The sequence below is a fragment of the Alosa sapidissima genome, chromosome 11 (genome assembly GCF_018492685.1).
Source record: "Alosa sapidissima isolate fAloSap1 chromosome 11, fAloSap1.pri, whole genome shotgun sequence".
Classification (NCBI taxonomy): Eukaryota; Metazoa; Chordata; class Actinopteri; order Clupeiformes; family Clupeidae; genus Alosa; species Alosa sapidissima.
This window is the reverse complement of record NC_055967.1, coordinates 25,653,317-25,677,886: the sequence shown is the minus strand read 5'-3', so window position 1 is coordinate 25,677,886 and position 24,570 is coordinate 25,653,317. Positions and strand designations below refer to the sequence as shown.

At 41.4% G+C, this 24,570-nt stretch overlaps 1 protein-coding gene across 2 annotated transcripts; it reads left to right on the top strand.

The window, feature by feature from the left end:
• The first annotated feature begins 13,438 nt into the window (after window positions 1-13,438).
• On the top strand, window positions 13,439-24,175 carry cax2 (cation/H+ exchanger protein 2). Of its 2 annotated transcripts, none has more exons than XM_042111122.1 (20): window positions 13,439-13,596; window positions 14,524-14,673; window positions 14,862-14,968; window positions 15,471-15,579; window positions 15,759-15,875; window positions 15,972-16,033; window positions 16,415-16,567; window positions 17,041-17,229; window positions 17,313-17,412; window positions 18,291-18,432; window positions 18,897-19,080; window positions 19,422-19,521; window positions 19,667-19,797; window positions 20,013-20,050; window positions 20,205-20,317; window positions 20,475-20,620; window positions 20,720-20,814; window positions 20,915-20,993; window positions 21,782-21,890; window positions 23,597-24,175. In XM_042111122.1, exons 1-20 carry the CDS (start codon window positions 13,512-13,514, stop codon window positions 23,668-23,670), a joined length of 2,283 nt encoding a protein of 760 aa, XP_041967056.1. In that variant the 5' UTR covers window positions 13,439-13,511; the 3' UTR covers window positions 23,671-24,175. The 2 variants fall into 2 exon arrangements, with proteins under 2 accessions (XP_041967056.1, XP_041967055.1); XM_042111121.1 differs by having other exon boundaries at window positions 14,521-14,673.
• The last annotated feature ends 395 nt before the right edge of the window (window positions 24,176-24,570 follow it).

The following is a 24,570-nucleotide window of genomic DNA, read 5'->3' as shown; positions in this document are numbered from 1 at the left end:
ATTAAAATGTAATAACTTTATTACAATAACCTTCAAATTCTGATGCATTCTGAGTCCACACACTATGGACTAATGTAGCCTACTAATGTAAGGACTAAAACAACACAGAGATGTGGATAGATTAAACCAATGAAGGTGTAGAGCCAGATTTTGAAACTGAACTGAAATGAAGCAGCATTACTAGACGCATGCAATAAACTAAGATACACAGAAATAATGTCAAGGCTCAATGCTTATAATGGCAAAGAGCTTGACTAGTGAGGGAATTAAATAGCTCTGCCCGGACCATTTTTATCTAATAGAAGAGAAACTTATGATTGAAACTATAAAAAGAGAAACTATTCGACCTAAGCCTTGTTTCTCAACACTAGAAATATTGTCTAATTTAATAAAAAAAATATGAAATACAGTTTTTTTCAGCTAAAGGCTGCTTCAATCCAAAGCAATAAAGTGTAACCTACAGCCACAACGTTCTAGCCTCGTTGACACCAGACCATTCTCAATTGAAAATGACAGTGGAGGGTTCATTGACTTACAACTTACAACAGGGCCATAACTAGCAGTGAAATTGAATTTGTGCATTAAACTCTCCCCAAATCATTTCAGAAGTGCATCAATCATGTAAACGAAGGTTTTAAATGCAGTTGTTTACTCAATTCCAAAGAGAATACACCGGATTAGTGATTGTAATGGCTTGCCAGTGTTTTAGGGACATTAGAAATTAATGTCAGTGGCCTCTTGGCCAGATGGACCTGCAGAGCAAATCCCAAATTTGCCAAAGGTTAATATTCCCAGGATAACAATGTTCAGCATTCACAGTAAAATGTGGTGTCCGATGTGGTTATTCTTTATGTGTGTTCTTTAACTGTGACTATTCTGTGTCCAGCTACGGCTTGTTAACTCCAAAGTCCGTAGGGAGTTTGTCCTCCTGGAGTTGATGTACTGATGTCTGGTTTTGTCGGTTCTCTCATGTCTTTTAACAATCTCAACAATTGTCAGTTCTCTCATGTCTTGAGTCACACATAGCTCCTCCTCCGACAATTTTGTTCCGGTGTAACCTCAGAAGCCTCTTTAGCGACCATTTTGCAACATTAATAGTAACATCTGCTTTACCTACAGTAGCCTACTCCGAGTTCATTTTCATCACTTGAGGTTAATGACGCTTCAGAGACTCTTTGCTCTACACTGGCATCTTGTCTGGAATCCAGCATGTCCTCTTTCCACAAGACCCACTCGTTCTAAACCTCATCCATGGCTGACAAACAGTATATGCTTTGTACGAAAGGAACTTGCTGAGAGGAAATTATGTTAAAGGAGAATTCCGGTGTGATATTGACCTAAAGTGTGTTGAAACATGATACCGAGTGTGAACGTATGTCTCATAGCCCATCTCGGCTTGTCCCCTGCACTCCAAAATCTGGCGCTAGTTAGCCGATGCTACCAACAGCTGCTACTGGAAGCTACTGGAAGAAACTGGAATCCATGCATTTCCACGGAATTATTTTTGGAATCTGATCCCTTATCATACCTGTTCATTCTTACTCGTCGCTCGACTTATCGTGACTAAATTCAAGATGGCTGCAAACGCTAAACTTCGTGAAGATACTGTCTGTATAAATCGTCTTGTAAGTAAACTACCAGTGCTTTTTTAAAGTTCTTAATGTCTCGTTTTAAATGTCAGGGCCCTCGGAAGTCTACCAATGAAGTGTGGAGATACATTGAGCCTCGTAAATGGTGTAAAACAGTGATTTATTTGTATGGCTAGCCCGATGCCGAAGCACCACCATTGAAAAAGCTGTTGGTAGCATCGGCTAACGAGCGCCAGATTTTGGAGTGCAGGGGACAAGCCGAGATGGGCTATGAGACATACGTTCACACTCGGTATCATGTATACACACTTTAGGTCAATATCACACCGGAATTCTTCTTTAATCCAGAGGTGGAAATGATCTCAGTAACTACCAGTCTGTGCTATCATCTTTTTCATCCACTGTTACACTTGCAAAAAAGGCATTCTATCAGGGCAGATTGAGAGCGTCACTGACAGTAGAAAACTTTGTTCCACTTTCAAGTCTCTATACCTAAAAGGAGGACTTTGCCTGGTGTTGGCATGGCATCGTTGGACTCTTTCTCTCCTCTTGATGAGGAAGCGGTCTCTCAACTGCTTCAGCGTGTGTGGGGAGGGGGTATGTTGTGTGTCTGGGTGGGGGTTCTGAGGTTTGAGGTTGATTAGCTATGGGGAAGAGAATTACAGTTCAGCATCCTGGTGGCTTGTGGAAAGAAGCTATCTCTGTATCTGCTCGTAGAAGTCCGCATACTCTTGTACCTTCTACCAGATGGTAGGAGGGTGAAGACACTGTGGCTGGGATGACTGGGGTCAGTGAGGATTGGCTTGGTCTTCCTCCTGCAGCGCTGGTTGTAAAGGTCCTGGATAGTTGGTAACTCAGTCCTTGTGATGCGTTGCACTGACCTGACCACCCTTTGCAGAGCTTTGCGATCATGAGTGGTGCTGTTACCATACCATGCTGTAATGTTGCCGGTCAGGATGCTCTCAATGGTACAGCGGTAGAAGTTGGTCAGTATTTCACCATCCATACCAAACTTTCTTAGCAGCCGAAGAAAGAAGAGTCGTTGTCTTGCTGACCTATATGGTGTGACCAGCTCAGATCCTCACTGATGTTAGTTCCAAGGAATCTGAAGCAGCTGACTCTACTGCTGTGACCATACCTATATGGTGTGACCAGCTCAGATCCTCACTGATGTTAGTTCCAAGGAATCTGAAGCAGCTGACTCTCTACTGCTGTGCCTCCAATATAAATGGGTGTGTGCTCTTCTTGCTGTCTCCTGTAGTCCACAATCAACTCCTTGGTTTTGCTGACGTTGAGCAGCAGGTTGTTATCTTGGCACCAGGATGTCAGGGTTGTCCCCTCTGCTCTGTAAGCAGACTCATCATCACTCGTGATACAGCTGATTATGGTGGTGTCATCAGCAAACTTAATGATGGTGTTTGAGGTTTGAGTTGTCATACAGTCATGAGTATACAACGAGTACAGCAGGGGGCTTAACACACATCCCTGCGGTGCACCAGTACTGAGTGTTAGAGTGGAGGAGATGATGTTACCCAGCCGTACCGCCTGTCCTGTCATGATCAGCTTGGATGGAACTATGGTGTTAAAAGCGGAGCTGTAGTCAATGAAGAGCATCCGTACATAGGTGTTTTTCTTATCCAGGTGAGAAAGAGCAGTGTTCAAAGCAAATGCTATCGCATCATCTGTGGACCTGTTTGGCCTATAGGCAAACTGGAGTGGATCTAATGTAGAAGACAGGGAGGATGTAAAATGATCTTTAACTAACCGCTCAAAACACTTCATAACAACAGAGGTGAGAGCAACAGGTCGGTAATCATTAAGGCAGCTCACTGTTGATTTCTTAGGGACTGGAATGATGGTGGACCTCTTGAAACATGCGGGGATAACAGACTGATGCAGGGAGAGATTAAAGATGTCCATAAAGACCTCAGCCAGTTCAGATGCGCAAGCCTTGAGAACACGACCTGGGATGTTGTCAGGTCCTGGAGCTTTATGTGTATTCACCCTTCTAAATGATTTACATACATCTCTTTCAGATAACTGAAATGGGCAGCAATCTTGCTCTTTAATCTTTAATTTTTTTTCTCAGTTCATAACGTGCTTTACAGTACTCGCTTGGATTGCCAGAATGGAAGGCAGCTGTCCGAGCTCGGAGTGCTGAACATACCTCTCCGTTCACCCATGGCTTCTGGTTAGGAAAAGTTTGTACGGTCACCCTCGGTACTAGCCTGACGAGCCAGACCCACATTAAAATGTAAGGTCTGGGCACTCACCGTTCGCAGTGCTCAGTCCGAGGGGCGGGATAATCGGTTGTCCTTCAAATTCCCTCTGCACGCAATAGGACGACGTTGAGACCCATGCGTTTTCCCACCAGCGGAGCTAGTTGGCTAGTTCAAACTTTTGCCATCTTAAAACAAGCTTAACTCGTGTCACACTGTTGGCCAACAGCAACATCCATCTTCTTTGTTTGCAAGTAGCAGGGAATTCGAGCCAAACCGTTGCAACTTTGCCATCAATCATTATGTTAAGCCCGCCTAACGACTCTATACACGATTTGATTGGCCTGATAGAAGTTTAATTTTTCGAGCTCACAAGCCAACGGAGAGTTGCTAGACTAGTCCTGGAAGCAAATGTAATTTGCTGCCGCTAGGGTGCATCTAGATTTCTAGGCTACCTCGGTACAATGTCATCAATGCATTTGCGTATATAGCCCGTTACATACTCAGTGTAATCGTTGATGTTATCAGCAGCAGTCCGAAAAAGGACTGTTTTGTGGAAACAGTCACGCAGTTGTGTAGAAACAGTCACGCAGGGCGGCATCTGATTGATCCGTCCAGCGCTGTACTGAGCGAATCGCAGGCTGCTCACATTTCAGCTTCTGTCTATAGGCGGGAGGTAACAAGACTGAAGAGTGATCCGATTTACCGAAGGCTGGATGATGGCATGCTTTGTAGGCATGGCTGTATGGAGTGTATTAGAGATGCACCGATATGGAATTTTAGGGCCGATAATGATAACCGATATTTATTGGTTTGTTGTGGCCGATACCGATACGATAACCGATAATATTACTCTTGAAAAAAAAATGTGAAAAGTGATTTGGGGAAAGCATTTAATAAGCATAATTTTATTGCAGTAATTTTACCTACCACCAAATGATGGACAGAACTCATAATAGTCCTCAATAGTACGGCAGTCAACAACATAACAGTAGCCTAGCCCTACAGTATGTGTGGCTCCTTTAAGTGAACCTGACGTCAGTGAATTGCGAGTGAGTGGCTAGAGAGTTTGAATCGTTTTCATTTAGGACTAAACGCTCATAAACGGCTCAGCTTGGAATAAGCTACAGTATAGCGACCAAGTCAGAGTTTGTGAGGGAAACTTCAGAAGTTTCAGAAGTTTCAACTGCGGGTAACTGAATAAAGCTGCAACTCCTCAGACTGTATCTTATGTCTACTCTGTTGCGCACAACCTGCTGCAGCAGAAATGAAAGGCGTTAGCCCCGAAGGTTTTAATAACTTATTATGATGACCTGTCTGGAACTGAAGCACGAATGGTTAGCATATTTCTAGGTAAAAATACAAAACCCAAGCTAAAGTAATGCAAATATAATACTAAAACACAACTTAGAACTAGGCCTACTTATGTACTCGTCCCACTAACAAGTTTGTTTATTTGTTTCCCCGACCAGCGCGGTAAAGTGCAAACACACCAGCACAAGACGGCTCTAGATAGGGCTGAGCTCCGCTCTGTTATGGTTAATGGCGGATCATTCACGAGAGGATTTTGAGATGCACAGATTCCCAAATGAAATATGGTGAAATACATTCACACCGCTAACATTATATTGAGGAAAAAGTATAGCCAACCAAGCTCAAGTAGCTCAGTGTAGCAGGACGGACCTTACGTAGGCCTAAATTAGGACTTTAAAAAATATCGACGCAAATTATCGGCCAGAATTCTGTTATCGGACCGATAATAATATTTTAATTTTTTCACTTATCGGCTAATAATATATTGGCCGCCGATATATCGTGCATCCCTAGAGTGTATGCATGATCCAGGGTGTTATCACCTCGCTGATCACGCGCTGATGGTATTTCGGTAGAACTTTCTTCAGGTTGGCTTTATTGAAGTTGCTGGCCACTATGAATGTGGCCTCTGGATGCAGAGTTTCATGCCGATCAATAATTTCATACAGGTCGTCCAGCGCCCGTGTGGTGTTAGCATGTGGTGGAATGTAAACAGTGATTAAAAAGACTGCTGAGAATTCCCTGGGTAGATAGAAAGGCCTGCATTTGACCATGAGATGTTCGAGGTCAGGAGAGCACCCTGTTGATGTTGTTTGTACATCCACACACCAGCATTTGTTAACCAGAATGCAAACACCACCTCCTCTGTTTTTGCCCAACTCCGTTGTTCTATCCTGCCGATGGATGGAGAGTCCCTCCGGCAGAATGACGGTCTGTAATCGAGGAGTCCAACCACGTCTCCGTAAAAACAAAGACATTGCAGTTCTTGATATCACGTTGAAACGCCAGTCTGGATCTGAAATCATCCAGTTTGTTATCCAGTGATTGGACGTTAGCCAGGAGAATGCTAGGAAGGGGAGGACGATGTTGTCTTTTCCTCAATCTGACCAATATCCCGGCTCTTCTACCTCTTTTCCTCCGGCGGCGTTTCTTCCCAGGTAACCAAGGTAAACAACCATGTAAACAATTTTGGTAGCCTAACTAGTGGAGTGAAAGTCCCCCGATGTCGTTGCGGCTTGCAGATTTAGTTTAATATCTAAGAGAGTCTGTCTATTGTAAGTGATCAGCGTATGACACATGATAAAAAAAGTGGGAGAATAACACTAGAAAGATGAAAAAACGTAAAGTTGAGGAGGACACTGAGCAACGGCAGCCATATGTCCGGCGCCGACGTCAAGTTTAGGAGGGTTTCAATCAAAGATTCTAGAGCGCTATGTGACTAAAGCATTGAGAGTAGCTAAATCTGCTCAGTCATCAGTAGGCTATTAGTTCTACTAGATTTATCAGCAGCCTTTGATATTGACATTCTCCTTTCTACACTATCTGAACTGGGAATTTCTGAGAAAGCTCTTGACTGATTTGAATCTTTCTTTAAAGGGGATTTTTTTTAGTGTGTCTTGGCAGGGACATCAAAGTCTCATGACCTCACCTCAGGTGTGCCTCAGGGATCAGTATTAGGGCCCCTGTTTTTCTTCTTTTACACCACTTCCTTATGTGAGACCAACCGGCTCTTTCAGAAGCAGGAAATCAAGAAGGCTCCAGGACCTGATGGTGTGTCCCCCTCTTGTCTGCGTGTCTGTGCTGAACAGCTGGCGCCAATCTTCACGCAGATCTTTAACCAGTCCCTGAAGCTGTGTGAAATGCCCTCCTGCTTAAAAAGCTTCACCATCACCCCAGTCCCCAAAAAATCTTCTATCACAGGATTAAATGACAACAGGCCCGTCACCCTGGTGTCTGTGGTCATGAAATCTTTTGAAAGGCTGGTGTTGAGCCATCTGAAGGACATAACAGGACCCCTGCTGGATCCCCTGCAGTTTGCCTATACAGGGCAAACACGTCGGCGGATGATGCCGTCAATATGGGACTGCAACTCCTGCACCACCTCGATTCCCCAGGGACGTATGCCAGGATCCTGTCTGTGGACTTCAGCTCGGCGTTTAACACCATCATGCCTGAACTCCTACATCAGAAGTTCACCCAGTTCTCAGTGCCTGCCTCTACCTGTCAGTGGATCATCAGCTTTCTGACTGACAGGCAGCAGTATGTCAGAAAAACCCGGTCCATCAGTACAGGCGCCCCACAGGGGTATATCCTCTCCCCGCTGCTCTTCTCCCTCTACACTAATGACTGCACCACAAAGAGCCCATCTGTAAAACTCCAGAACTCTGGAACAGCTGGCCCAGTGGTGCAGTCAGAACCACCTGGAGCTTAACTCCAAGAAGACTGTGGAGATCACAGTGGACTTTAGAACCCCCCCCCCCCCCCCCATTCCATTCAGAAAGACACCGTGTCCAATGTGGATTCCTTTAGGTGGTCCTCTCCACATTGACGCTATCTAGAAAAAGGCCTAGCAGAGGTTATACTTCCTGAGACAGCTGATAGCAATAATTTTAATTGTAATTTAAAATTCAAGACTAGTTTCAGTTAGCCATGTGGCCCCTCTTGGCATTAAACAGAGACACCCTCCCCTCCCCCAATGAAATGCTAATGTACTGGTTCCAAGGGCTATCAGATCCACAAGACAAAGGATGTTACTTTGCTATAATGTATCCATGTGTCATGAAATGAAAATATATTTATGATTGGTATCATTGTAACAGTATATAAGATATCTCTCCTCATGTTCTTCAGATAGGTGTGAAGTAGGTGTGAGTAGGTGTGTCTGATGCCACCTGGAGAACCAACCACGTGGGATTGTTTTGCCGCCATTTCTTTCTTTGTTTAACCCATACAAAAGTGATTAACTTGAACTGTGAAGAAGAAGGATGGAGAACTGAGGAAGAGAGGGAGAGGTTGATCCAACAGAGGCCATGGCCTATGTGCCATGGCCTACACAGACCATAGACCATTTTTTTTATCCTCTCTACTTGTAACAGAATAAACCTGATTCCTGAGTGTTCCTGAATTTTGCCAGTCTAAGTTAATATTAAGTAATTATTCACCACAATTACTTTCACAGCTAAGAAAGTTTAATCTGCCTAAGGAGCTGCTGACCACTTTCTACTCAGCCATCATTCAGTATGTCATCTGCACCTCCATCACTGTCTGGTTTGGGTCAGCCACCAATAGGGACAGGGCCAGACTGCAACGGACAATTAGGGCTGCAGAGAGGATCATTGGAGCTGACCTTCCCTCCATCCAGGACCCAACTAGGGTCAGGAAAAGGGCAGCAAAAATCTCTACAGATCCCTCACATCCTGGTCACAAACTGTTCAACCTCCTTCCCTCTGGTAGACGATACAAAGCACTGTTCGCCAAAACCAGCCGACACAAAGACCGGTTCTTCCCCCAAGCAGTCACTCTGTTGAACCCTCAGAAATAGCCCCCACCCTTACACTGAACAAAGTCAATCAACACTGTTCTGCTCATCTACCTCATGTGTACCTCAATCTTACAATATTGTTATTAATATACATTATCATTGCATTGAACTGCCTTGCACTATATTTATATGTAATCTTAAATCTGTCTACTGATATTGCACTATTCCCACCCTCTTTCAATTGTATATTGCATCTTGCTTGTGCCTGTTGAGGTGTTCACAACCATGGCAACCTTGACAGGGACAACAAGGAGGTGGACATCCCCAGCCGCACTCCCCCTCTGGACAATTGCATTACCCTATCCCACCCAGTGTTCTATTTATTTTCAAATGTACATACTGTATTTATTCTTATACATAGATAGCCATGTTCTACTGCCCTTCATTCTATTCTTACTGTTCTGTTTTTATTCTTTTGATGTTTTTTTATTTTTTATTTTTGTTAAGTCAGTGTTTGAGCTACTATGAGAGCAAAGATTAACCAGAGTTGAATTGTTTGTTGTTGTTTGTTTGTTGTTGTTTGTTTCACAAACCTGGCCAATAAAGTTTATTCTGATTATGATTCACTCCCATGGATTTGACTATCATTGCTATGCGGACAACACTTTACCCTACTTTATCGTTCCCACTTGAGGACTATCATCTTCCAATGTTTTCTCAGTTAGCCTTTTAGGATGATATCAGATTAGTAAACAGAATGTGCCTTTGGAAAATTGGATGAATGGTTGCTGATAATGGGCAATGTAGATATTGCATTAAAGATCAGCCATTTATTTCTACAACAGTTGAGAACCCTTTTGCAATTATGTAAGCACATAATGTAATCTGAAAACTGCTGCCCTGATTAAAAAACAATGCAACTGATCAGCTATTCTGTCTAATGCGTGGAATGGAAATGTCTTAATGACTCTGAACTTTTGATCAGTAGTGTATGAAAATGGCTACAATTCCTGTACCATGCAGGCAGAGGCAGCATCCTGTGAGAAGCAATGCATCTGTCAGCCTTTTCACAATGCAACAGTGGTTTTGGGAAATGCTCCAGAACTATGCTTATTTTGAAGTATGCTCGTCATATGTTTTTCTGGTAATGTTTACTGCACGGTCAGGAATCCCAATTGCATCAATAAGGAATGTGGAGGGGTAAGGACATGAGAGCCCAACCCTATACTGGTCTTGGATTGCATAAATAAGGACATGATTGGGGAGAGACGGACTGCAGGAGGCAAAGGGCTGAGGGAGGAGAACTCTTTAGTAGTGTGAAATTGTTCAGAGTGAAGTTGAAGAATTGAAAACATGCAGGCGGCATACTAGATTACCCTGATGATGTGCCTGGCTCCAGGTTTCTGTTCTGCACAAAGACCAAAGCCTTGCAGTAAGTGTGAAAGTGGAGGGTATAGTGAGCGAATGAGAGTCTGAGTGTGAGGGGAAAGGTGCGTGTGTGTGTGTGTGTCTTTATTTCTGTAGTTCTGCATTTCTATTTTAAAACTGCCAGAAAATTTTACAAAGATGATCATAATTTTAATGTGCATTGAATTTTCGGCTCACAACTCACAAATCTAACTTAAGTGTGTTCTTGTTGTGTTGAAGGGGCTCCACCTCTGTATACTGGACGTATGCTTCTGGTAAGTTTCACAATCTTCCCATAATATCATTTATTAAGTAAAATGGAACTATGGAAGTAATTCCCCCCCCCCCCCCCATTTAGGCAACCCAGGACAAACAACTACGTACTAAAGAATTATGCGTATGATGCCATTAACAAGCACATATACTTGCAAGAAATAGGGATTTGGATAAACAAAACCTTCTTTTATGATGGCCTGATACTCTTCAAAGAGGTAAATAGAATAAGCCCATATCTAGTAGCAAACTGCAACCACCATTTGCATGCACTCATGCATATAATGACACAAGGCGATACTGTTTGGTTGATGTTGTGTTCAATGTCGAACACACAACTCAGCCTCTCTGCTCTGTGCGATCAAGCTCAAACCTTTCCTTTTTTACGTGTCGCATTAAGAGAGTTATGTATAGAATCAACTCATATGACCAAACCTGCGTGAAGATAATTATGAAGTCCAAATTCCACCCAATGGAGGTCCCCAAGGGGGCCAATTTCCTGTCCCAGGTGGTTCTGGGAACCTCCTCCAGCCCTGGTCAGGGTCTTGTGGTTAACTCCTGGTCAGGAGACATGCCTGACAAGAGTGGTGAGACACGTACAGACAGTATAGTAAAAAGAGTTTATAAACTAATTTTTAAAAACAGATTTGGTTGATTTTATTCTATTTCCCTTGTTTCAATTTTTTTTCTCCTCACTCCAGGCTCATATCTGATGACGGTCGCTAATGATGGTTGCCTGCCCGTCTCTTTTCTCATGCATGATAAAACATGGATAAGTCTGAGGTCAGTATAAAATCCTTATAGGCAAGTCCCTCCACTTGGCGGCCATCTTGGTAATGCACTTGGGCAATTATTTCGGGTAACTATTTTCCTATTCGAGTGAATGGGGAGGCATACGTAATGGAGGTGATATATACACAAAAAGTACATCAGGTGAATCTGTGTTTATATCTGAATTAAATGATATAAAATAATCTGCCCCCAAATCACTAAAATACGGCTAGACGGATAAAAATGAGGTTGGTTTCTTAGATTACAGGAAGGGGCGGGATATGTGTAGATAACTGCCATATTGGTCACCTCTTAACCGCCTGTCCAGATGGAGAAGACATCACTGCAGTGCAGTGCCTGTATCCTTTCCCCAGTTATCTCCAGTGCATGTGCCTGTTTGTCCCCCTTGTACTCTTTGTCTTGTGGCAAAGCAAGTAAATGAATGTCTATTATCATCCATAGCAAATCTGACATGTCTTCATCCTCTTTTGAACAGCTACTTCGACAACATGCTTGGGGCAGATCCTAATGTGTTCATCCCACCACCATTTTGCAAGGACGCCAAGCTGGATGCTAACAAAGAGGGGAAGAAGGCTGGATCGTTAACTGAGATTGGTGGTGGTGATGGTGGTGGTAGTGGGGGGGGGGGGGGGGGGTCTTTTTGGTGTAAGAGGCATGGAGGATCAGATCACTATCAAAGAACAAAACCTTGTATGCATAAATGAATCAATGACAAAAACCACCACAAGGTGCAGCAGACGAAGTAGAGAAATCTTGCATCTGATTTTCATGTAATCAAATAAACTGTCATTTTGTTTCTAATAAAGTGTGGTCCCTATTTCATAATAAAGTGTGGTCCCTATTTCATAATAAAGTGTGGTCCCTATTTCATAATAAAGTGTGGTCCCTATTTCATGTTTGAGTGAGGACATTATGAAACGAAGGGAAATCGCTTGTGTCATATTTTCATTTGCTCATCTCAAGTGGGAACATATCAGAACTTCAAATCTGCAACAATTATGAAGCAGACACATGCTTAATCCTAGAGGTAAACAAATTGAATGCACCTGTAAGGAGATACTGATGTTTTGGTGTTTGCTGGTGCATACATATATGAAACGGACATTTAATCAAAAATGGCAAATGAAAATAGGACACAGTCATTCATAAATATTGACTCAATATGTGCAAAACTTGGTCCAGAGGTGTGTGCCATTTCCAGCATACCACAGCATTACTGGTTGTGATATCTTTCCCATTTGGTATTGGAAAATTAAAGCCATGGAAAAAGATGGTTGACTTAAAATGCTACAAGTTACTGAGCAACTTTGGATCTGAAATCGAGGGTGTTTGTCTGGTGCTAAGGAGTTCTTTCCCACTGTGATACTCTGCTAGAAAAGTTGAAAGGCATGTTGATACCAGGATTCGAATGTATGAAAACCAGAAAGTGAAATGAAGTGTTGGAATAATTCCAGATGAAAACAGTACAATCCAACATTTAATACGGAGTTGTTATCAAGCGCACATAATGGCATCGGTGCACACAGCAAATTATTGATTATCCACCATTGAATGAAACATGGAAATGGAAAAAAGAAGAACATGGCATTGTTCCTGTGTGGTACACATGTAGCCAGTTCCCACCAAGTGACAGCCAGCCTCCTAGTGATGCAGAAGAATTAGTTGACAGCAACAGTAAAAGACAGCAGTGAAGACTCTGATAATAATGACTGTGACTCAGATGGAAGCGAAGATTGTGTTTAGTGACAGTCTCATTATTGAATGATTGATTAATCAACCAATCATTTTTGTGGGACTTTAATTAGGCTACTTTTAAGCAATTTTAACAATAATAATTATATAATAACACATTATATTATAATAATAATCATTATTATTGTCATTATTATCATTATTATTATAATAATAATATTATATTAATAATAATAATAATAATAATAATAACAATAATAATACTAATTAATAAACAATAACAATAATTTTCTTAACTTTACGTATAGTTCACAATAGCATTTTTTATGCACAATAGCATCTACTTTTTGGGGGGAGGGTGGGGCGCCCTGTCTAAATATTCAATGCAAACATGTTTTGCTCTATCAATCATTAAGGCATAGGCCTATATGTAACTTCAAAACAAATCATATCTAATATTTGACAATAATCAGAAAATAAATGTCATTATTAAAATAATTTAAGATTAAAACATGTATTATAATGGGTTATCATATAACCCATATCATTATCATTATAATGGGGAAAACATAATTTTTTGAGACCCACCTGTATGGTCAACACAGTATTGACGTTGGTGGGAAGCATCCTCACTACATTTCCCACGATTCCTTGCGCACTCACTAGCGCACACGTTGACTGCGCTCTCAGGGATAACGCGAATTATCCATCATCACATGGGAGCCATTACTGTGCATAACAGAGATGTCCTCTGAAAGTGTACATTTGTCAGCTGACAGTGAGACACGAAGAAGAAGGATTGCTGCTGACAATCCAGATGAAACAGCAGGTAGAAGCGTTACACTCGTTAGCCAAGACTTGTTTACTCCGTAGTCACCGGAGCGGTATCACATCTTGAACTTGAGGTTGAGAAACTCAGCCTATTCAAAATGGTTCTGACCGATGTTATTTCTAAGATTTAAACGTTTTCAAACGTTTGGAATGTGCACTTGCGTTTATGTTGTATAAGATACTTGATTATTCTTCAGGGCATTATATCAATGACATTAAAAGTTATCTGATTCCTTTGAATGAGCTGCAGAACTTTGTGGGGGGCGGCGTGTGAGCATGTCTGTCTCACTCGAGATATTAAGTTGAAAGCCTACCTTCAAGTTGTGTTTTCGTCCTTATACACAGCAGCCTAGATAAGGAAAGATATGAAATACCGATAGCTCGGAGAATTAGGGCTGAGGAAGTGAGAGCTAGCGGCAGACATTTTACTGAGCTACATAGATAAAACCACTTTAACACTATATTTGTTTACTTGTGTGGAAACTAACACAGTGGGCTCAAAAGCCAACATGACACAACATATCTTAATTGTAGTGATAAAGTGTGAACATGTGAGTCGTTGGCACTCGGCAACAGCACCTGTTTCAGTATGTCATGAACAGGAGAGCACAAACGCATGTAGGTAGGGTAGACCCTGCGTGATGGAGGAACTGAGAGTGCAGCTGTTGGCTGTAAGCTATTTGTGGCATAGGCTACATGGTTGTGTTTGGTGAATGTTGTTGCTAAATGTGAAGGAAATGACTGCACAGTGGATTTGTTGCATCAGATGCATACCTATTTTTTTTTTTTTTTAAGTGAACATGCAATTATGTAATAACACCTTAACTTATAAATAACATGTTTAGGGAAGGCAACACAACATACAATCTCAAAAAAGTGTAAAGCTGCAATAGTTATTTGAAAAAGGCTGTTTTTGTCCAAGGAGAGCCACCCTGGGGCCAGCAGAACCCCAGAGGTCGAGGGCTGTGCTGTGATGCGACCCACCTGCTCCACGAGGGCCTCGATGGACACTCTCTCCCCTGCATCTCACCGCCATTGGGTCCCTACTCATCCGCTTCCTTATGTAGACAAAGAAGTAAGGTCTTATATTTTTTTTATTATTATTGCTGTGTTCCAAGCCTTATTTTTTAGTGCTTACATTAAGTGGCAGTTGCATTGCATTATGCATTATTATTATGGCATCAATTTTTGTGAACGTCTGTGCAAGTAGTATACTGGATTATTATTTTCTGTTTTTGAAAGCTACCTTCCTTTCTTTACCAGGTCATAGTTTGCATGCGTTTGATGATACATGGGACGACGGCCGCTGTAAGACAACTATAAGTGCAGAAAATGAAGTGGAGGCGCAGAAACAGGCTAACAATTATAAGGTGATAACACATCCCCACCAGCCTGGGAACACCCAAACCTTCACAATTGTACAATTGGGAGTGGGTCTGGAAAAGGTTGATTGACTTATGACTTCCAGCAGGGGCGTAACTAGCCGTGAAATTAAACTTAAATTGGTACATTAAACTCTTACAAATTTTTTTCAGAAGTTAAGCAATCTTGTAAACAAAGGTTTTAAATGCAGTTGTTTACTCAATTCCAAATAAATAAATGTCCATGCCGGATTAGCGATTGTATTTGTGTGCCCGTGCTTTAGGAACATTGGAAGTGGGCTTCAGTGGCCTCTTGGCCAGACAGACCTGCAGACCAAATCCCAAATTCGTGGAAGCTCATATGGGTATTCCCAGGCTAGTTCCCCACCAGCGTTTGAGTCAAAAATTGGCTTTTATATGGTCACTGTTTATGAGGGCTTTCATTCCATCCTTACAGTGACACACTCATTAAAAAGATAGACACTGCCTCTCACTGTCTCTTTCCATTCAGTTTGGATTCAGGAAGTGGAAAAGTCATATCACCGAGCGACCCTTTGAGGTCAGATCAGAGGTAGTGAAGGAGCTCTACTCTGAGCTGAATGTCATCAAAGTTCACACTGGTAAGTCAGTGACTTGCACAAGGATATATAATATAAGGTTATATCCTTAGTCACCACCATCACTAACACTAATAGGTTTGTTTTGGAAGTTTTTGCGACACAGGAAATAAACATTCTTATTAAAAACATCCTTACATTTCGTTAAATTAAGTAACAATGTCTCTGTGTTATAATTACAGGTTCCTTGATCTCCTGTGGCAATGTCTTGTATGTGTTTTTATTTGGATGGTGGCTTGCCCTAGTGTACGCTTTGGTCAGTCTTCTGATGTTCTGTACTCTCATTGGATTCCCATACGGTCAGTTTAAATCTCTTTCAAGAAGATTCAGACAAATGTCTGTTGTAAACTTTTGTGAATTAATGCAACTGCGGTGGTTACTTTGTGTTATTACAGGGGAACTTTGCTGGAATTTGTCAGGTTATTTTCTGTGGCCATTTGGGAAGTCAATAACAGAGGTACATTTAGATGCTTGTTTGTTTGTTTTTCTTTTTTTTCTAACATATGGTGTTATTGAAAGTTAAAGCTCTTCAATTTGCCACTTTTGATTGATCCTCAATAAAAGCGGCATTTGTGAGCTAACTGACTTTGGGTTTTTCAGTGGTGGTGCACTTACATTGGTGCTCCATATACTGCAGCATTGAAATCTGACATGTTTTCATAATTATTGGACATCATATTGTAACTCAGTTTTCAGTGAATGAACTAAAATGCATTTTTAATATAAAAGCATCACTTATTATTAGTGTGGTGAAGTAGAATTTTAAATACTCTGTGTGTGCTGATTGCTGTTTTATTTGCTTATTAGGCACTAACTTCCTTCTCTTTGGATTTAACAGGGTATTGCTTCAGAAAGAAGACCTAAAAGAGCAGGCCCAGACACCTTTACTGAGGAGGTAGAAGAACATAACGGAGCCTCATCCATTTTGCTGCCAACACCTGTGGAAGATGTTTTTGAAGAATCTCAGGCACCACACAAAACCTCTCACTGGGTGAGCTGAGAAAGCTGCTCCTTATATGTGATTTGTATTTTGTTTTTATACGTTCAGAAATACAAATACAAATCATTTTAAATAATGAACAATAAGCCCATTTCACATTGTCCAGGTGTCCGGCCTCGTTGATGTTAATGATACCATAATAGGCAGGGGAAAATGTTTTCCTGCTTCTGTTTTTCCTGTGGACTGTGTTGTTTACACACAGTGGTGACATCTTGTGAAATCGTCTGTTTAACCGATCTGGGGCGCGTTTCCCAAAACCATAGTTGCTAACAAGTTAGCAATGCAATTTCCCATTGCCAACCAACTAAGTTGCTAACGGGTTAGCAACTATAGTTTTGGGAAACGCACCCCTAAGCGTTTAGACATCTTTTGAGTAGATGTAGATGTTTCCTATTTATAGCACATTACTGATATGGGTTGGTTCTCTGTGGGTCTGGTCCTCTGCAAATGTTGTGCTGTTTCAGAGACGTGTGAGCACTTATGTGTGGCTTCTGCTGGGCTATCCTGTCCTGGCTATCTTCCACTCACTGGCCTGCCTGCTGTCCTGGCTGTTGGTCGTCACCATACCTGTGGCCAAGATGAACGCCCGTGCGGTGGGCTCAATTCTACTTCTGCCACCTGAAGAAGTTCACATCAGTCGCATTACAGAGGAGGTATTTAGTAAACGTTGGTTAAATTAATATCAATGACCAAACTGACTGACCAGTGATGTCATTAACACCAATACATGTTCTAGCCTCAGACTGGAGAGGATAAAGCACTGCTGTGCTGCAACCATGCTCTGAATGGCTACTACTACAAGTACACAGTGGATGGGATCAATGTGTTTGCTGTCAGTATCCTTTGTGGAAAGTGTGGTGCAATTCAACTTATGGGTCAAGCACAGTGTGTTTTTTATCACACGCTTTTTATAAGTATATATAGTGTTTTGAGGGAGGGGGGGGGGGGGGGAATTTGGTCTCTGCATTTATCGCAATCTGTGAATTAGTGAAACGCACACAGTGAAGCACACACTAACCCGGAGCAGTGAGCTGCCTGCTACAGTGGCGCTCGGGGAGCAGTGAGGGGTTAGGTGCCTTTCTCAAGGGCACTTCAGCCATGGATGTGGGCATGGGAGAGCAGTGCTCAACCACTTCCCCTGCCCACATTTTTCCTACTGGTCGGGGATCGAACCGGCAACCCTTCAGTTACAAGCCCGAAGCCCTAACCAGTAGGCCACGGCTGACCTGACTGGACGTTCAGAAATCAAATACAATCATTTTAAATAATGAACAATAAGCCCATTTCACATTGTCCAGGTGTCCGGATGTTAGTGATACCATAATTGGCCATAATACCATAATTGGCAGGGCAATTATTAGTTCAGTAGATGGATGAAGAAAAGTGTTTATATTTGCTTGTGTAATTAGGTGCATAGAGTATGTACATTTGCTTGTGTAATTAGGCGCATAGAGTATGTACATTTGCCTGTGTGATTAGGCACATAGAGCATGTACATTTGCTTGTGTAATTAGGCGCATAGAGTATGTACATTTGCTTGTGTAATTAGACGCATAGAGTATGCACATTTGCTTGTGTGATTAGGCGCATAGAGTACTGTATTTACAATGGTTTGCTGAAATGTACTAGTGAGTTTCCAATAACTAAAGAGAGGATGCTGTTCTCTATTGCCACTTTTTCTTCCACTGCATTCCTTAACTTATGACACTTTTAGACCTCCTACCATTGGTCATTTTTGCTCTGGTGATTGGTTACATAGACAAAGACAATAAGTTTGCTAGTTCAGAGGTCAAATTTGCCACAGCTATCGGCTCAATCATTCCTTTGTCCTACTACATCGGTATGGGTATCGCTAGGTGAGGACATGGTCAACTTTCATACACTCACTACTGGTATTGTGGCACGTTAATTTAGTACATGCTTTGGAATATATGAGGAGTTCAGGTGCAAAACCCTCTAAATCCGCCTGACCACTTTTCTTTCCAATTTTTTTTTTATCAGGCTCCTAAAGGTTTTTGCCTATAAATCGATATTTCAGACCAGGAAGAGAGTGGTATTTAGCAGCTTTTGAAGCAAAATTATTATTATTATTTTTTTTTATTTTTTTTTTTAGCGAAATTATTAGATTAATGTATGGAGCTATAACTATGTATGGAGAACATTCACTCACCATCGTTATCTAATCTGCATCTGAACTCTTCATATATAGTCTCATGAGTATGCTCTTTCTAAATCAGAAAGAGCATCGATTTACTGAACAGTTTTCCGAGTATATGGCTCAATTTAGTAAACTGACTTTCCCTATCCCTATCCCTGCCAGTATTTCAGCACAGAGTAACTTTGCTGTCGGTGCGGTTGTGAACGCCACATTTGGCTCCATCACAGAGATGACCTTCTACATCACCGCTCTGCTCCGAGGACACCGCGAAGGAAACCAGTGTCTGCAGGAGATAGTCAAGGCTGCCCTCACCGGAACTCTTCTGGGCTGCATTCTCTTCATCCCAGTCAGTATTGAGGAGCTCTCGCATGCCGCTCAGGCTGGGTGCTCTATTACATAGAAACGTAGAAACACCATGCAACATGTTTGCATTCCTTACATTGAAACGTAGAAACATCATGCAACATTTTTCAGGAATGTGCTTATAACTGTATTAGCAACATGTATTAGATCTGTCCCTTGTCGTTACATGGGATTCAAGTACTATATGGTTTAGAAGTAAGGAGTCTGTTCTGGACATCCATATAATAATCAACAGTGTGTTGGGGGGGGCGGGGTCATTTGTTTGTCTACTCATGATATTGGTTCATTTTCCCATTTCATGTTGGCGGCTTGCTTATTTTGCAGGGGATCTGTATGATCATTGGTGGACTGAGACACAGCGAGCAAAGGTTCAACAGTCGCTCTGCTGGAGTCAGCTCATCATTGCTTTTCATATCCATTGGAGGTGGGCAAAGTAGTAATAGGTGCATGCATGCATGTTTTGAGTGTATTTCGCCTGCTCTACACTGTTTGGGATTGATAATGTGTCCTGAAAGCTGTCAACTTGTACAGCATTTCTCACAATCCTGTTGGCCGGCCTGTCATTGCAGGGGTGTTTGCGCCAACATTGTTCTCTAAAGCCTACGGCAATCTTACCTGTGAAGGCTGCAGTTCCACGGCGACCAATGCCACCACGAATACTACTGGTCCTTATGTTTGCCACAACTGTCACTATGACTTGGTGAGCCGCTTCTGTCTGTTGCAATGCACCATTTGGACTAGTCACATATGTTACAGATATACTATTACAGACTACGATGATTTTAATTTACCATTTGTGTTATTAAAAACAGGACTGGAATCGCAATTGCAGAAAACATGCAGAAACCTTTTAGTGTGTTCAATCAAACTGTGATACAAAGTTGATGCTCACATCTCGTCCTTTGTTTTCCCCAGAGTGAAAATAACTACACCATGTTCCATAGCCATGTTGAGTAAGTGCTACCCTCCTGTCTGGCTCTGTGTGGGTTTGTATTGAAAACATGACGTTTCATGTAAATCCTCCTGCCCTAGGCCACTAGTGCACTGTATCTCTGTGAATTTGTATTGAAAACGTGACGTTTTATGTAAATCCTTCCTGCCCTCTAGGCCACTGGTGCACTCTGTCTCTGTCCTCCTACCTTTGGCTTACATCATCGGCCTCATCTTTACTCTGAAGACACACTCACACATCTACGACATCCATGTTGGTGACAATAACGGTAAGGGAAAGCGCCTCAAGATGAAGTGATAAAGTCACGTCATTCATTGTCATAAAGCATGGAAGTGGTTCCATTGTCACTCTCTCTCTCTTTCTCTCTCCCTCCCTCTTTCTCTTCTCTCACTCGCTTTGTGTCCTCCCCCTTTCTCTGTGAGCAGCCTCCGGACACCTTGGTGCGGTGGTCCACTGGTCTCGGTGGAGAGCTCTGTTCATTCTCATCGTGGCTACGGTGCTAATGTCCGCCTGTGCAGATCTGACCACAGAGCATATCCAGCCAATCCTCAGTCAGCCCGGCATCTCCCAAGTTAGTCCACACTCGACAGTATGATATATGAAAGCGAAAACAATAACACAAGTGCACGTCTGACCCATTTTGCACGTGTTGCTCTTTTTTCTCCGACAGTATTTTATTGGTGTCACTGTGCTGGCTATGGTACCTGAAATCCCAGAGATTGTAAATGGCATCCAGTTTGCACTTCAGAATAATATCAGTTTGAGGTCAGATCAATCTCAGCTGAAGATAAATTCCTATCTTTGGACTGTAATGTATTTCACTCAACATGGATTAGCTGATTGATCCTCTCTTATTCTGCCACAGTTTGGAGGTGGGAAGCTGCATTGCCGTGCAAGTGTGTATGATTCAAATCCCTTTGTTGATTCTCTTCAACGCAATCTATGTAAGTCTCAAAAAGCATCAGCACCTTAGTTGTTTTGTGAAGTGGACATTTGCAGGCACTTGAGTTGGGACACTTAGGGCGCTTTCATACCTATTTTGTTCTGAATCACAGGCTGAATCTATACATTTTTCTCCATTGTCCCTGGGTTCGTTTGTGTTCACATGGCAACATTTAGATTGGAACAAATTATATAACAAACCCACGTGAGATTAAACTTTTGTCTACAAACAAACCCATGCGTGATTAAATTGTTCCCTGATCACATTTCACAGCTGAAGACACTATCCCGAAGTGTGTGTGTGTGTGTGTGTGTATGTCCAAAGTCTCTAGGCTACTCTCCCACTCTCTCTCGTTCTTGTGCGTAACACCGGTAAAGTTAGCCTAAAATTACACATTCGCTTGAAATTCAAAACATAGGCTAGCTAGATCTCTACTCTGTTGAAAATTGAATAAACTTGTAGCCTAATGTGTAGGCCTACAAAAATGTAAGCACATATAGTTGTCTCGTTGTAATTGGAAACGAGCCGAGACATACCTCCTCCAGGCGTTTTGTTTCGAAACAGAGTGCTGCTTTCACATATACCCAATCTCAATCTAACTGATCTTTGGGGGAAGCGCTCCACGTTCTGATTCAACGAGCCAGGTATGAAAGCGCCCTTAATCACATAATATCACATTTAGGGTTTGCATGAATTTAGTGTATGTTATACTGGACCTGCTGAATGAACACAGCATTTCTATCACCATTTGTATTTATTGCAGTAACCAAAGTATGTCTTTGTTTGTAGGATGTCGGCTTTGTACTTATATTCAGTGATCTCCATCTATGGGCAAGCATTTTCAGTGTGATTCTTGTCAATTATATTTTCATGGATGGCAAGTCTGATTATTTTCAAGGTGAGAATTTCCGTTGTGTCTGCCTTCAGGTGTGTTAACACTGGCCATGTCCTCTACAGAGAAATCGGTAACACTTTATTTTAATGTGTCGCTGTTACAGTGTACCTACCTAATTAGGTACAGTGGTACAATGTGTGTAACAACATGTACCATCAGGTGCTATCATTGTACTTGCATTATGTATTTGTGGGTACCTACATATAGTTGTTACATTGTAATATTGAGTGCTTTTACAAAACTTTGCCAATTTGCCTAAATTTTCATCAGAGGCAAAGAGCTGACCTGAGACCTGCTGGATGGGGTAAATCAGGTCATGATAGATTTGATATACAAACCATTCTTAAAGGAATTATCCGGAGTAAAATGCACTTCAATTCTAGAATTGAATTCTAGATCAATTTTACGGATGATTGGGAGTACATACGTTGAGTTGACATCAAAATCATGTCATTCGGATGTGTTTTGAGAACGTTCGATTTTACCGTTTTTAGTCAAAACTCGTTAGCCTGGAAGTGACCAGGGCAAGTAATTTCGCCGCTACAAAACGCTATTTTTATACCTCTTCTACAGTTCCAACATAATGTATGTTGTGTCATTGGTGTCTTGGAACATGTCTGCCATTACCCTACATACTGTAGTACATGTATCAACTGTGTTGGTACACATTTACTACTCTTTGATACAGTGGAATAAACCCATTAAAGTAAAGTGTACCAGTTAAGTACTTACATGTACATATTATATACATCCTGTCAATGATGTCATGCATTCTGTAATTGATGTGTTGAAACGTGTCTGTTGTTACACCACACAGTACATGTATCAACTGTGTTGGTGCACACTAAATACTCTTTAATACAGTGGAACAAATCCATTAAAATAAAGTGTACCAGATAAGTATACATCCATATTACATGTATGTCCTCATTCTCAAGTCTTGAAATGTGCTAATACAGGGGCATAAACAGACCAACTGTGTTACTTCATGAAATAAGAACTGTACAGGCGACCTTCATATATGAAAATAATTGTTTTTGGTGTTGTCACCCAAGAAAATTTCCAGAAAATAGTAAACAAAATGTTTAGACACCAATGACACAACATACATAACTGGTACACTTCACTTTAATGGGTTTATGCCACTGTATCAAAGAGCAATAAGTGAGTACCAACACAGTTGATATATGTACTATGTAGTGAATTAGTAGACCTGTTCCAAGACATTGAAGACACAACATACATGTCATATGTACATGTAAGTAATTAACTGGTACACTTAATAGGTTTATTCCGCTGTATCAAAGAGTAACAAGGTTGTAGCAGCACAGCTGTTACATGTACACTGAAGACAATGAGGCCTTGACTGGAGCTAAGAATGGTTTGTATATCAAATCTATCATGACCTGATTTACCCCATCCAGCAGGTCTCGGGTCAGCTCTTTGCCTCTGATGAAAATTTAGGCAAATTGGCAAAGTTTTGTAAAAGCACTCAGTATTACAATGTAACAACTATATGTAGGTACCCACAAATACATAATGCAAGTAAAATGATAGTACCTGATAGTACATGTTGTTACACAGGTTGTACCACTGTACCTAATTAGGTAGGTATATTGTAACAGCGACACATTAAATAAAGTGTTACTAATTGATTGATTTATTGGTTTATTGATTGGCTGATTGATTTGATTAATTGATCTCTGCAGGTACTTCTCTGGTGGTGGTGTATCTCATACTGTTGGCCACGTACTACTTTGCACCTTCCCCTGCAGGCTGCTGATCGATGAGGTCACTTACAGTAGAACAAAAGCGCTGTTACAGTAACTTACTTGAAAAGCACAAATGGATGGTCCAAAATGTCTCTGCAGAATCATCCCTACTCCTTAAAGAACTTTGTTTGCACTTCATTGACAGATATTTCTAATATCTTTTGAGATTCTGTATACTGTATGTACCATTTTGGTTTGTTTTTCTGTACTGTATTTTATGTTGTTTTAAATATGCTGTTGATTTCAAAAGTACGAGAGGGACGAGGAAATTAAATAATCATCATGAGCAAACCCTTTATCTGACACATTCCAAGTGCATCATCAATTGCATAACTGTAAGGTAGAGCGCATCAACTGCATAACTCTCATTTGACTTGTGTGTTTTATTTTATTATATTGACTAAATGTATCAATTATGTTCTTCAAAGAGAATATGACATGATATGTTTGTACTGTATGAGGGCCAGTCTGTTGTTTTGTTTTGTTGAACATAAACTAAGCCTTACTAAACCGTTATCATTTGTATGAGTCTGTGCATTGCATCCAAGACTTCTGATCTGCTTATGTGTCACACTACTGGTCTCACCAAAAGAGGAAAGTTTCAATCAGCTAGCGTGGCTGAATTCACATTAGCTGTTGACATTTGTAACTCATTATGACATGACAAACATAGGAGCGTGCTCTCTCTCTCTCTCTCTTGTGCGTGCTCTAATAGCCTATAGGTTCCAAATTATATTTTAGGGTAAGGCAACGTTCAAGTTAGATCTGCTGCATGAAGGAGAGTGAGAGGACACCCGTGTCCTGCTTGGATGTTTGATAAATAGTTCCATCTCATATCAAGGTTTTAATGCAAGATCGGATGTAAACTATAAATAGATTCTGCGTTATTTGCTCTTTTTAAAAATAAATGT

Excerpts from the sequence above, each read along its gene's own strand:
- cax2 (XM_042111121.1), top strand. The coding sequence starts at position 13,512 with ATGTCCTCTGAAAGTGTACATTTGTCAGCTGACAGTGAGACACGAAGA. Across the intron at positions 13,597-14,520 it reads CAATCCAGATGAAACAGCAG|GAGAGCCACCCTGGGGCCAG; the intron begins GTAGAAGCGTTA and ends TTTTTGTCCAAG. Across the intron at positions 19,798-20,012 it reads ACAACTGTCACTATGACTTG|AGTGAAAATAACTACACCAT; the intron begins GTGAGCCGCTTC and ends TGTTTTCCCCAG.